Source organism: Agelaius phoeniceus, chromosome 36 (genome assembly GCF_051311805.1).
Source record: "Agelaius phoeniceus isolate bAgePho1 chromosome 36, bAgePho1.hap1, whole genome shotgun sequence".
Taxonomy (NCBI): Eukaryota; Metazoa; Chordata; class Aves; order Passeriformes; family Icteridae; genus Agelaius; species Agelaius phoeniceus.
This window is the reverse complement of record NC_135300.1, coordinates 594,924-607,642: the sequence shown is the minus strand read 5'-3', so window position 1 is coordinate 607,642 and position 12,719 is coordinate 594,924. Positions and strand designations below refer to the sequence as shown.

Genomic DNA, 12,719 nt, shown 5'->3' with positions numbered 1-12,719 from the left:
CTCCAAAAGAGCCTGGGGGGGTCCTGAGGGGAATTTTGGGGGATTTGGAGGAATTTTGGGGGAATTTCAGAGAATTTGGGGTCCCCATAAGGCTCCGGGGGGGATTTTGGGGGAATTTGGGGGGGGATTTGGGGATTTGAGGGGGTCCGGGGGAATTTGAGGGATTTTGGGGTCCCCAAAAGGGTCTGGGGTCCCCTAAAGGGAATTTTGGGGGATTTTTGGGGGGATTTGGGGGATTTTTGGGGGGATTTGGGCTCCCTGGATGAATTTTGGCCTCCCTGGGGTTTTTTTGGGGTTTTTTTTTTTTGGTTTTTTTTTTGGGGGGGGTCCCGGGGGCGTTCCCAGGGTGGGGGCGGGGCCGTTCCCGCCCCTCCCCCCCTGGCTCCGCCCCTCCCCCCCCCCCCCCCATGGAGCTTTAACGGCGGCGGCGGCGCGAGCGGACCCGAGGGGGAACAGGTAGGAGGGGGAGGGGGGGGGGGTCCCCAACCCCCCCCCCCCCCCGGAGCCCCCCAAAACCTCCCCACCCCCCCCGCCCCTCCCCCACCCCCGGAACCCCCCCTCCCCGCCCCTCCCCCCGCGGTTTTTGGGGGCGAAATTGGGGAGGGGGCGCGGGGGGGGAGGGGGGGCGCTCCCAAGGGGTGGGGGAGGGGAAGGATGAAACCCCCCCTCCCCAACCCCTCCCCCACCCTCGGAGCCCCCCCCCGAAATTCCCCAAAAATTCGCCGGAATTGGGGAAAAAAAAAAAAAAAAAAAAAAAAAAAATTCCCGAGGTTGGAACAGGTGGGTGGGGGGGGGGGAGGGGGGGCAGCGCTTCCCTGGATTCCGCCCGAATTCCCCGAAATTCACCCCAAAATTCCCGCGGGTGTCCCCCCCCAACATTCCCAGATTTCCCACATTTCCCCCCAAAATTCCTCACTCCCCCCCCCCCCCCCCCCCCCCGTTTTTCCCGGATTTCACCCCAAAATTCGCATCCCCCCCCCCCCAAATTCCCCTTTTTCCTCTCAAAATTCCCACAGGTTTCCCCCCAAAATTCCCCTTTTTTTCCCGGATTCCCCCCCAAAATTCCCAATTTCTTCCCCCCCGAATTTCCCCCCGAAATTTCCATTTTCCCCAAAATTTCCCATTTCCCCCTCGAAATTTCCCATTTCCCCCCCGTTTTTCCCAAATTTCCCCCCCCAAATTCCTGATTTAAAAAAAAAATCCCCATTTTCCCCCTAAAATTCTCCATTTTCTTCACAAAATTCTTCATTCTTCCCCAAAAATCCCCATTTTCCTTCTAAATTCCCAATTTTTCCCCCAAAATTCCCCAAATCTCCCCTGGCTCCACTCAAATTCCCCAAATTCCCCCAAATTCCCCCAAATTCCCCAAGATTCCACCAAAATCCCTTGGATTTCCTCCCCAAATCCCAAATTCCCCAGAAATTTCCCCAAATTCCCCCAAATCCCCTCAATTTCTCCCCCAATTTCCCTCAAATTCCTGAAATTCTCCCAGATTTTCTCCCAAATCCCCTCAAATTCTCCCAAATTTTTCATTTTTTCCCTAAAAGATTCAAAATTCTCCCAAATTTCCCCAAAATTTCCCTCAGTTCCCTCAAATCCTCCACGTTTGGGCTGAAATCCCCAAAATTCTCCCAAATTTTGTCGTTTCTCCCTCAAAATCCCCACAAATCCCCACAAATTCTCCACATTTTGGCCCAAATTCCTGCAGATTTCCCGAATTTTCCCCAAATTCTCTAAAATCACCCCAAAAATTCCCCCGATTTTCCCCCAATTCCTTCAATTCCTTCAAATCTCCCCCCAAACTCCCCGAATTTCCCTCAAATCCCCCCCAAAAACCCCAAAATTTCCCCCGAATTTCCCTCAAACCCCTCAATTCCCAAAAATCTCCCCCCGAATTTCCCAAATGCCGGCGAATTTCCCCCAAAATTCTGCCCCAAATCCCCGAAATTCCCCCCAAATTCCCCCTTTTTTCTCCCCCCCCCGTCGGAAAAATCGGATTTGTCCTAAATCCCGGCTTTTCCCCCAAATCCGCGGCTTCTCAAATCCGCCAGAAAAAAAAAAACACAAAAACCACAAAAATCCGCATTTTCCAGGGAAAGCCCGGCGGGATTTGGGTCGGTGCTGCTCCAAAAAAGGGAATTTTGGGGGAATTTCCCGGGAATTTGGGATCGCCCGGGCCCGGCGGGGTTGGGAATTTTGGGATCTCGGGGCCAAAATCCGGGGGAAAATCCCGGGAAATTGGGAAAATCCTCGGGATGGAGGAAAATCCCCCAAAGTGGGGCGAATCCTGAGGGATTTGGGGAAATCCCCGCGTGGCCCCGCGGGGTTTGGGGTTAATTAATTCATTAATGAGGGGGGAGCGAGGGGCGTTAATTGGATTAATTGGGGGGGAGGAGCGCGGGGGGGGGAGGGAAGGGGAGGGGGATGTGGGGGAAAAATGGGGAAAAAATGGGGAAAAATGGGGAAAAATGGGGCAGGAAAAGGGGCATAAATGGGGCAGGAATGGGGCAGGAAAAGGGGCAAAAATGGGGCAGGAAATGGGGAAAATGGGGCAGGAAATGGGGCAGGAAATGGGGCGAGAATGGGGCGGGAATGGGGCCAGTTTGGATCTGTGGGGCCGGTTTGGATCTCTCTGGTTCTGGTTCAGATCCGTGGGTCGGTTGTGGATCTGTGGGGCTGGTTTGGATCTGTGGGTCAGGGATGGATCTGTGGGTCAGGGATGGATCCGTGGCTCAGGTTTGGATCTGTGGGTCAGGGATCCGTGGGTCAGGGATGGATCTGTGGGTCAGGGTGGGATCTGTGGGTCCGGTTCAGATCTGTGGGTCCAGTTTTGGATTTGTGGGTCCAGTTTGGATCTATGGGGTCTGGTTTGGATCTGTGGGGCGGTTCGGATCTGTTCTGGGTCAGTTTTGGATCCGTGGGTCAGGGATCCATGGGTCAGGTTTGGATCTATGGGGCCGGTTCAGGTCTATGGGGCTGGTTTGGATCTGTGGGTCCCATTTGGGTCCGTGGCTCCAGTTCGGGTCCACTTCGGATCTATGGGTCCCATTGGGATCTATGGGTCAGGTCTGGATCTATGGGGCCGGTTGGGATCCATGGGTCAGTGTTGTATCTATGGGGTCAGTGTTGGACCCATGGGGCCGGTTCGGATCTATGGGGCCGGTTTGGATCCATGGGGCCGGTTGGGATCTGTGGGGTCAGTGTTGGATCCGTGGCTCTGGTTCGGATCCATGGGTCAGTGTCAGATCTATGGGTTCAGGTTCGGATCCATGGGTCAATGTTGGATCCGTGGGTCCGGTTGGGATCCATGGGTCAGGTTCGGATCTATGGGGTCAGTGTTGAATCTATGGGGTCAGTGCTGGATCCATGGCTCCGGTTCAGATCTATGGGGTCAGTGCTGGATCCATGGCTCCGGTTCAGATCTATGGGGTCGGTTGGGATCTGTGGGTCAGGTTGGGATCCGTGGGTCAGGTTCGGATCTATGGGTTCAGGTTCGGATCTATGGGGTCCGGTTGGGATCCATGGGTCAGTGTTGTATCTATGGGTCAGGTTCGGATCTATGGGGTCAGTGCTGGATCCGTGGCTCCAGTTCGGATCCATGGGTCCGGTTGGGATCCATGGGTCAGTGTTGTATCTATGGGGTCAGTGTTGGACCCGTGGGGCCGGTTCGGATCTATGGGGCCGGTTTGGATCCATGGGGCCGGTTGGGATCTATGGGGTCAGTGCTGGATCTATGGGTCCGGTTGGGATCTGTGGGGTCAGTGTTGGATCCATGGGTCAGTGTTGTATCTATGGGTTCAGGTTCGGATCTATGGGGCCGGTTCAGATCTATGGGTTCAGGTTCGGATCTATGGGTTCAGGTTCGGATCTATGGGGTCCGGTTGGGATCCGTGGCTCCGGTTCAGATCCATGGGTCAGGTTCGGATCTATGGGGTCAGTGTTGGATCTATGGGTCAGGTTCGGATCTATGGGGTCAGTGTTGGATCTATGGGTCAGGTTCAGATCTATGGGGTCCGGTTGGGATCCGTGGCTCCGGTTCGGGTCCGGGGGTTCCGGGGGGGTTTCGGGTGCGGGGGCGGCTCCGGCTCCTCCTTGGCAACCGCGCGGTTTCCATGGAAACGGGGATGGAGGAGGGAGGGGGAGGGGGAGGGACCCGGAGCCGGGGGGGAGGGGGAGGGGGAGGAGGAGGAGGAGGAGGAGGAGGAGGAGGAGGAGGGGCCGAACCGGAGCCGAGGATCCGAACCGGACCCACAGATCCCAACCGGCCCCATAGATCCGAACCTGACCCATAGACCTGAACCTGACCCATAGATCCGAACCGGCCCCATAGACCCGAACCTGACCCACGGATCTGAACCTGACCCACAGATCCGAACCTGACCCACGGATCTGAACCGGCCCCATAGACCTGAACCTGACCCACAGATCTGAACTGGACCCACAGATCCATCCCAACCTCATATCCCAGCCCAATATCCCCGACCCCCCATCCCTGATCCCATTTCCTCTTGCAGGCTCCTTGTGGGGCACCGTGGCTGTGCCCCACACCCCACACCCCACATCCCGAACCCAAATCCCAAATCCCAAATCCCCTGACCCAAACCCCAAATCTCCCACCCTGCAGGCTCCTCGAGGGGCGCCATGGCTGTGCCCCGCATCCCACACCCCACACCCCATATCCCAAATCCCCTAACCCAAAGCCCACATCCTGACCCCAAACCCCCTATCCTGATCCCAAACCCGACATCTCCACACCCCACATCCCAAACCCCACAATGTGACCCCAAATCTCCCATCCCACAGGCTCCTCGAGGGGCTCCATGGCTGTGCCCCACATCCCACATCTCCACACCCCACATCCCAAACCCCACAATGTGACCCCAAATCTCCCGTCCCGCAGGCTCCTCGAGGGGCGCCATGGCGGCGCTGGGCCCGGCGCTGGCGGCCTGGCTGCTGCTGAGCCCTCGGGGCTGCTCGGCGGCGGCCCCGGCGATCACCGACGGCCCCAACGGGACGTGCCACGGCGGCTCGGCGCGGTGCCAGCCCGGCGTGCTCCTGCCCGTGTGGCAGCCGGACGAGCCGGCGGCGGGCGACAAGGCGGCGCGCGCCATCGTCTACTTCGTGGCCATGATGTACCTGTTCCTGGGCGTGTCCATCATCGCCGACCGCTTCATGGCCTCCATCGAGGTGATCACGTCGCGCGAGAAGGAGATCACAGTCACCAAGGCCAACGGCGAGACCAGCGTGGGCACGGTGCGCATCTGGAACGAGACCGTCTCCAACCTGACGCTGATGGCGCTGGGCTCCTCGGCGCCCGAGATCCTCCTGTCGCTCATCGAGGTGTGCGGGCACCGCTTCCAGGCCGGCGAGCTCGGCCCGGGCACCATCGTGGGCAGCGCCGCCTTCAACATGTTCGTGGTGATCGCCGTGTGCGTCTACGCCATCCCGGCGGGCGAGAGCCGGCGCATCAAGCACCTGCGCGTCTTCTTCGTCACGGCCTCGTGGAGCATCTTCGCCTACATCTGGCTCTACCTCATCCTGGCCGTCATCACGCCGGGCGTGGTGCAGGTGTGGGAGGCCTTCCTCACCCTGCTCTTCTTCCCGGCCTGCGTGGTGTTCGCCTGGGCGGCCGACAAGCGGCTGCTCTTCTACAAGTACGTCTACAAGCGCTACCGCGCCGACCCGCGCAGCGGCATCATCATCGGCACCGAGGCCGAGCGCCCGCCCAAGGACCTGGAGGCCGACGGCGGCTTCCCGGCGCTGCCCGAGCCGGAGCCCGGCGCGTCGCCGTCGCCCACGCCCGAGGAGAAGGAGCTGGACGAGAGCCGGCGCGAGGTGATCCAGATCCTGAAGGACCTGAAGCAGAAGCACCCGGAGAAGGAGCTGGAGCAGCTGATGGACGCCGCCAACTACATGGCCCTGGTGCACCAGCAGAAGAGCCGCGCCTTCTACCGCATCCAGGCCACGCGGCTCATGACCGGCGCCGGCAACGTGCTCAAGAAACACGCGGCCGAGGCGGCGCGGCGCTCCCCGGCCATGCCCGGCGAGGACGACGAGGAGGATGAGGAGGACGAAGCGTGCAGCCGCATCTTCTTCGAGCCGTGCCTGTACCACTGCCTGGAGAACTGCGGCTCGGTGACGCTGGCCGTGGCGTGCCAGCAGGGCCTGGGCGCCAACCAGACCTTCTACGTGGACTTCCGCACCGAGGACGGCTCGGCCAAGGCGGGCTCGGACTACGAGTACAGCGAGGGCACGCTCATCTTCAAGCCGGGCGAGACGCGCAAGGAGCTGGCCATCGGCATCATCGACGACGACATCTTCGAGGAGGACGAGCACTTCTTCGTGCGGCTCCTGAACCTGCGCGTGGGCGACGCCGAGGGCATGTTCGAGGCCGACTCCGAGGACCACCCCAAGGGCAAGCTGGTGGCGCCGCTGGTGGCCACGGTGACCATCCTGGACGACGACCACGCCGGCATCTTCGGGTTCCGGGAGCGCTCGGTGCGCGTCAGCGAGTGCCAGGGCCACGTGGAGGTGACGGTGGTGCGCAGCTCGGGCGCGCGCGGCACCGTCATGGTGCCCTTCCGCACCGTGGAGGGCACCGCGCGCGGCGGCGGCGTCGACTACGAGGACGCCAGCGGGGAGCTGGAGTTCCGCAACGACGAGACGGCGTGAGGAAGAGGAGGGCTGGGATGGCGGGGGGGGTGGGCACGGAGGAGGAAGAGGTGGTTGGGTTGGTGGGTGGGTCCTGGGGTGGGTGGAGACGGAAGAGGAAGAGGATGGAGGATGGATGGATGGATGGATGGATGGATGGATGGATGAAGATGAAGAGGATGGTCAGGTGGAGATGGAAGAGGAAGAGGATGGATGGATGGATGGATGGATGGATGATGGATTGAAGAGGAAGAGGATGGTTGGGTCATTGGTTGGGTGGACATGGAGGAAGCAGAAGATGGAGATGGAAGAGGAGGATGATGGATCATGGATGAATGGAAGAGGAAGAGGATGGTTGGGTCGTGGGTTGGGTGGAGATGAAGGATGAAGAGGATGGATGGAGGTGGAGGAGGAAGAGGATGGATGGATGGTGATGGCCTTGGATGGATGGATGGATGGATGGATGGATGGATGGATGGATGGAGATGGAAGGTGATGATGATGATGGATGATGATGACGCTGGAGGATGATGATAACAATAGTGGATGATGATGATGATGATGATGATGATGATGACAATGGTGGATGATGATGATGATGATGATGATGACAATGGTGGACGATGATGATGATGATGATGATGACAATGGTGGATGATGATGGCGATGATGCTGAATGGTGATGGCGGTGATGATGATGATGATGGCAGATGATAATAATGACAATAGTGGATGATGATGATGATGATGATGATGATGACAATAGTGGATGATGATGATGATGATGATGATGACAACGGTGGATGATGATGATGATGATGATGACAACGGTGGATGATGATGATGATGATGATTGATGATGATGATGATGATGACAATGGTGGACGATGATGGCGATGATGCTGAATGGTGATGGTGGTGATGATGACGATGATGATGATGATGATGACCCTGAGGCCGAGGCTGCCCCGTGTCCCGCCCCAGGAAGACGCTGCAGGTGAAGATCGTTGACGATGAGGAGTACGAGAAGAAGGAGAACTTCTTCATCGAGCTGGGGACGCCGCGCTGGCTCAAGCGCGGCATCTCGGGTACGGGGACACCGAGGGGACACCGGGAGGGGACACCGGGGGGGGGGACACCGAGGGGACACGGGGGTCTCACCGCTGTCCCCTCTCTCTCCTCAGCTCTCCTGCTCGCCCAAGGTAGGAGCCTTCGGCCTCGGACGCGCCCCATGACCATGGATGTGCCATGAGCGTGTATGTCGCCGTGTGCCACGCCACGGTGTCCTCGTGCCACCGCCCCGTCAGGTGTCCCCATCGTGTCCCCATGGTGTCCCCATGGTGTCCTCACTGTGTCCCCACCATGTTGCCATGTCCTCCATGGTGTCCCCACGTCCCCATGGTGTCCCTATGTCCTCCACCATGTCCCCAATCCATGGTGTCCCCATGTCCCCACAGTGTTCCCACTCTGTCCCCATGGTGTCTTCATGTCCTCCACCGTGTCCCCACCATGTCCCCACTGTGTCCCCCCTGAAGTCCCCATTGTGTCCCCATGTCCCCACACCATGTCCCATGTGTCCCCACAGTGTCCCCATGGTGTCCTCATGTCCTCCACCATGTCCTCACCATGTCCCCACCGTGTCCCCACAATGTCCCCACACCACATCCCCATGTCCTGCTGGTGTCCCCATGTCCTGCTGGTGTCCCCGCCATGTCCTCCATCATGTCCCCACGGTGTCCCCATGTCCTCCCATGGTGTCCCCGCGGTGTCCCCATCGTGTCCCCATGGTGTCCCCGTGGTGTCCCCCCATGCAGGGGACGGCGAGCGGGCGCTGTCGGCCGAGGAGGAGGAGGCGCGGCGCATCGCCGAGATGGGGAAGCCGGTGCTGGGCGACAACCGGCGCCTCGAGGTGGTCATCGAGGAGTCCTACGACTTCAAGGTGACCCTGGGGACACCTTGGGGACAACGGGGGCCGGCCAGGGGACACGGCCTGACCCGTCCCCGGTGTCCCCAATGTCACCAGAACACGGTGGACAAGCTGATGAAGAAAACCAACCTGGCCACCGTCATCGGCACGCACTCGTGGCGCGAGCAGTTCCTGGAGGCCATCACCGTCAGCGCAGGTGCCACGGGGGCCCCACGTGTCCCCAGGTGTCCCCAGGTGTCCCCGAGGTCCCCTTGGGGTCCTTGAGGTGACACCAGGGTCCTCAGGGTCACCATCAGCACAGGCGGCATGGGGAGCTTGGGGTGTCCCCAAGGTGTCCCCAGGGTCCCCTTGGCCATCACCTTGGTGCCACCACCTTGGGGCACCCCAGTGCCACCACTCTGGAGACCCCAACCCTGGTGCCACCACCTTGGGGACCCCAACCCTGGTGATGCCACCACCCTGGGGACCCCAATGCCACCACTTTGGGGACCCCAGCCCTGGTGGTGCCACCACCCTGGTGACCCCAACCCTGGTGCCACCACTTTGGGGACCCCAACCCTGGTGGTGCCACCACCCTGGTGACCCCAACCCTGGTGGTGCCACCACCCTGGTGACCCCAACCCTGGTGGTGCCACCACCCCGCCGTCCCCGCAGGTGACGAGGACGAGGACGACGAAGGCCGCGAGGAGCGTTTGCCGTCGTGCTTCGATTACGTCATGCACTTCCTGACGGTGTTCTGGAAGGTTCTGTTCGCCTGCGTGCCCCCCACGGCGCTGCTGGGGGGCTGGGCGGCCTTCGGCGTCTCCATCCTCCTCCTCGCGCTGCTCACCGCCCTCATCGGGGACCTGGCCGCGCACTTCGGCTGCACCCTGGGCCTCAAGGACTCGGTCAACGCCGTCGTCTTCGTGGCACTGGGCACCTCCATCCCCGGTGAGGGACCCTGGGGACACCTTGGGGACATTGGGGACATCACAGGGACATTGGGGACGTCACAGGGACACTGGGGACATGGGAATGTGGGAATGGGATAAAGGACAGGAACCCTGGGCCTCAAGGACTCGGTCAACGCCGTCGTCTTTGTGGCGCTGGGCACCTCCATCCCCGGTGAGGGACCCTGGGGACACCTTGGGGACATTGGGGACGCCTTGGGGACATTGGGGACGTCACAGGGACAAAGGGGAGAACAAGGGACAGGGACTCAAGGATTCAAGGACTTGGTCAACGCCGTCATCTTCATCGACCTCGGCACCTCCATGCCCATGATGTCCATGATGTCCCCAACTGTCCCCAATGTCCCCAACTGTTCCCATGTCCCCAGACACGTTCGCCAGCCGCGTGGCCGCCCTGCAGGACCCCTGTGCCACCGTCCCTGATGTCCCCACTGTCCCCAACACCCTCAATGTCCTCAGAGTCCCCAACACCCTCAATGTCCCCAACACCCTCAATGTCCCCAATGTTCCCAACACCCCCAATGTCCCCAATGTCTCCAATATCCCTGTGACCTCCCAGTGCTCTCTATGTCCCAAATGTCCTGCCTGTCCCCAATGTCCCCAACACCCCCAATGTTCCCAATGTCCCCAATGTCCCCATGACCTCCCAACACTCTCAATGTCCCCAGTGTCCCCAGTACCCCAAACGCCCCCAACGCCCCCAACACCCTGGGATGTCCCCACCGTCCCTGAATGTCCCCCGATGTCCCCAGACACGTTCGCCAGCCGCGTGGCCGCCCTGCAGGACCCCTGCGCTGACGTCCCTGATGTCCCCAATGTCCCCAACACCCTCAATGTTCTCAATGGCCAACATCCTCCACACCCCCAATAACCCCAACACTGCCAATGTCCCAATTGTCCCCAATGCTCCCAACACCCCCAATAACCCCAACACCCCCAATGTTCCCAACACCCCCAATGTTCCCAACATTCTCAATGTCCCTGTGACCTCCCAATGCTCTGAATGTCCCCAATGTCCCCAGTGCCCCAAACGCCCCCCAACGCCCCCAACGCCCCCAACACCCCGGGATATCCCCAACGTCCCCACCGTCCCTGAATGTCCCCCGATGTCCCCAGACACGTTCGCCAGCCGCGTGGCCGCCCTGCAGGACCCCTGCGCCGACGCCTCCATCGGCAACGTCACGGGCTCCAACGCCGTCAACGTCTTCCTGGGGCTGGGCCTGGCCTGGTCGGTGGCCGCCGTGTACTGGGCGGCGCAGGGGCGGCCGTTCCGCGTCCCGCCGGGCACGCTGGCCTTCCCCGTCACGCTCTTCACCATCTTCGCCTTCCTCGCCATCGGCGTGCTGCTCTGGCGGCGCCGCGCGCCCATCGGCGGCGAGCTGGGGGGGCCCCGCGCCCCCAAAATCCTCACGGCCGGGCTCTTCCTGCTGCTCTGGCTGCTCTACGTGCTCTTCGCCAGCCTGGAAGCCTACTGCCACATCCAGGGGTTCTGAACGGGGATACTGGGAGGGACTGGGAGCACTGGGAGGGACTGGGAGGGACTGGGGGACAGGGACAGATGGACAGGAGCCAGCCCTTGGGGATCACTGCCACATCCAGGGGTTCTGAACGGGGATACTGGGAGGGACTGGGAGCACTGGGAGGGGCTGGGGGACAGGGACAGATGGACAGGAACAGGGACAGATGGACAGGAATCAGCCCTTGGGGATCACTGCCACATCCAGGGGTTCTGAACGGGGATACTGGGAGCACTGGGAGGGACTGGGAGCACTGGGGGACATGGACAGGGGGACAGGGACAGGGACAGATGGACAGGAGCAGCCCTTGGGGATCACTGCCACATCCAGGGGTTCTGACTGGGGATACTGGGGGGGACTGGGAGGGACTGGGAGGGACTGGGAGGGACTGGGGGACAGGGACAGATGGACAGGAGCCAGCCCTTGGGGATCACTGCCACATCCAGGGGTTCTGAACGGGGGGACTGGGAGGGACTGGGAGCACTGGGAGGGACTGGGAGGGACTGGGAGCACTGGGAGGGCCTGGGAGCACTGGGGGACATGGACAGGGGGACAGGAACAGGGACAGATGGACAGGAATCAGCCCTTGGGGATCACTGCCACATCCAGGGGTTCTGAACGGGGATACTGGGGGCACTGGGAGGGACTGGGAGGCACTGGGAGCACTGGGGGACAGGGACAGATGGACAGGAGCCAGCCCTTGGGGATCACTGCCACACCCAGGGGTTCTGAACGGGGATACTGGGAGGGACTGGGAGGGGCTGGGAGCACTGGGAGGGGCTGGGAGATGGCAGCAGGGGACAGGGACAAGGGGACAGGGCCATTGTCACCTCCCCGGGGTTCCCCCCATGTCCCCTCCCGCACACCAGGGACCCATGGGCCACCTCAGGGACCCCCCAGGACCCCCCAAAATCCCCCCAGAACCCCAAAATTCCCCCCCTGGAGACCCCAAATCCCTTCAGGGACCCCCAAATCCCCCCCAAAGGACCCCAAATCCCCCCATGGAGACCCCAAATTCCCTCTAAAGGACCCAAAATTCCTTCAGGGACCCCAAATCCCCCCCAAGGGACCCCAAATTCCTTCAGGGACCCCCAAAATCCCTTCAGGGACCCCTCCCCCATCCCCTCCCGGGTCCGTTTCTTATCTCGCAGCGTTTTTTTAAAGGGTGGGGGAGGGGCGCGGTGGGGGCGGGGCGCGGTGGGGGGGGTTGGGGGTGGGGGGAGGGGCGCCCCCGGAAAAACCAAAACGAGAAAAAAACCAAAAAAAAAATCAAAAGAAAAATAAAAACCCCAAAAAACTCCAGACCCGACCCGGCTGTGACTGAGCGCGCGCGAGGGACACCCCAGTGACGTCACACGCTCGTCGTGACGTCACGGCCAAGCCAAGGTGACGTCACTGCTTTTTTCCTTCAACCCCCCCCGGCTCCGGCCGTAAAGCGCGGCTGTCGCAAAGCGCAGCGCGTTGCCATGGCGACCGGCGTGCCCGGCGCTGTTACCATGGAAACCATCCCGGAGACCCCCAAAATCACCTCAGGGACCCCCAAAATCACCCCAGGGACCCTAAAATCACCCTGGGGACCCCCAGAATCAGCCTGAGGTCCCCCAGAATCACCCCGGGGACACCCAAAATCACCTCAGGGACCCCCAAACCCACCCTGAGGACCCCCAAAATCAC

The 12,719-nt window shown here is 60.9% G+C and overlaps 1 protein-coding gene across 2 annotated transcripts; it reads left to right on the top strand.

Annotated features, from left to right (window-relative positions):
- Positions 1-394: 394 nt before the first annotated feature.
- Positions 395-12,347, top strand: SLC8A2 (solute carrier family 8 member A2). Of its 2 annotated transcripts, none has more exons than XM_077192845.1 (8): positions 395-456; positions 4,901-6,668; positions 7,636-7,739; positions 7,836-7,853; positions 8,466-8,590; positions 8,675-8,774; positions 9,233-9,508; positions 10,645-12,347. In XM_077192845.1, the coding sequence occupies exons 2-8, from the start codon at positions 4,918-4,920 to the stop codon at positions 11,019-11,021; spliced, it is 2,751 nt and encodes a 916-aa protein (XP_077048960.1). In that variant the 5' UTR covers positions 395-456; positions 4,901-4,917; the 3' UTR covers positions 11,022-12,347. The 2 variants fall into 2 exon arrangements, with proteins under 2 accessions (XP_077048960.1, XP_077048961.1); XM_077192846.1 differs by lacking the exon at positions 10,645-12,347 and adding an exon at positions 10,281-10,414.
- Positions 12,348-12,719: the final 372 nt, after the last annotated feature.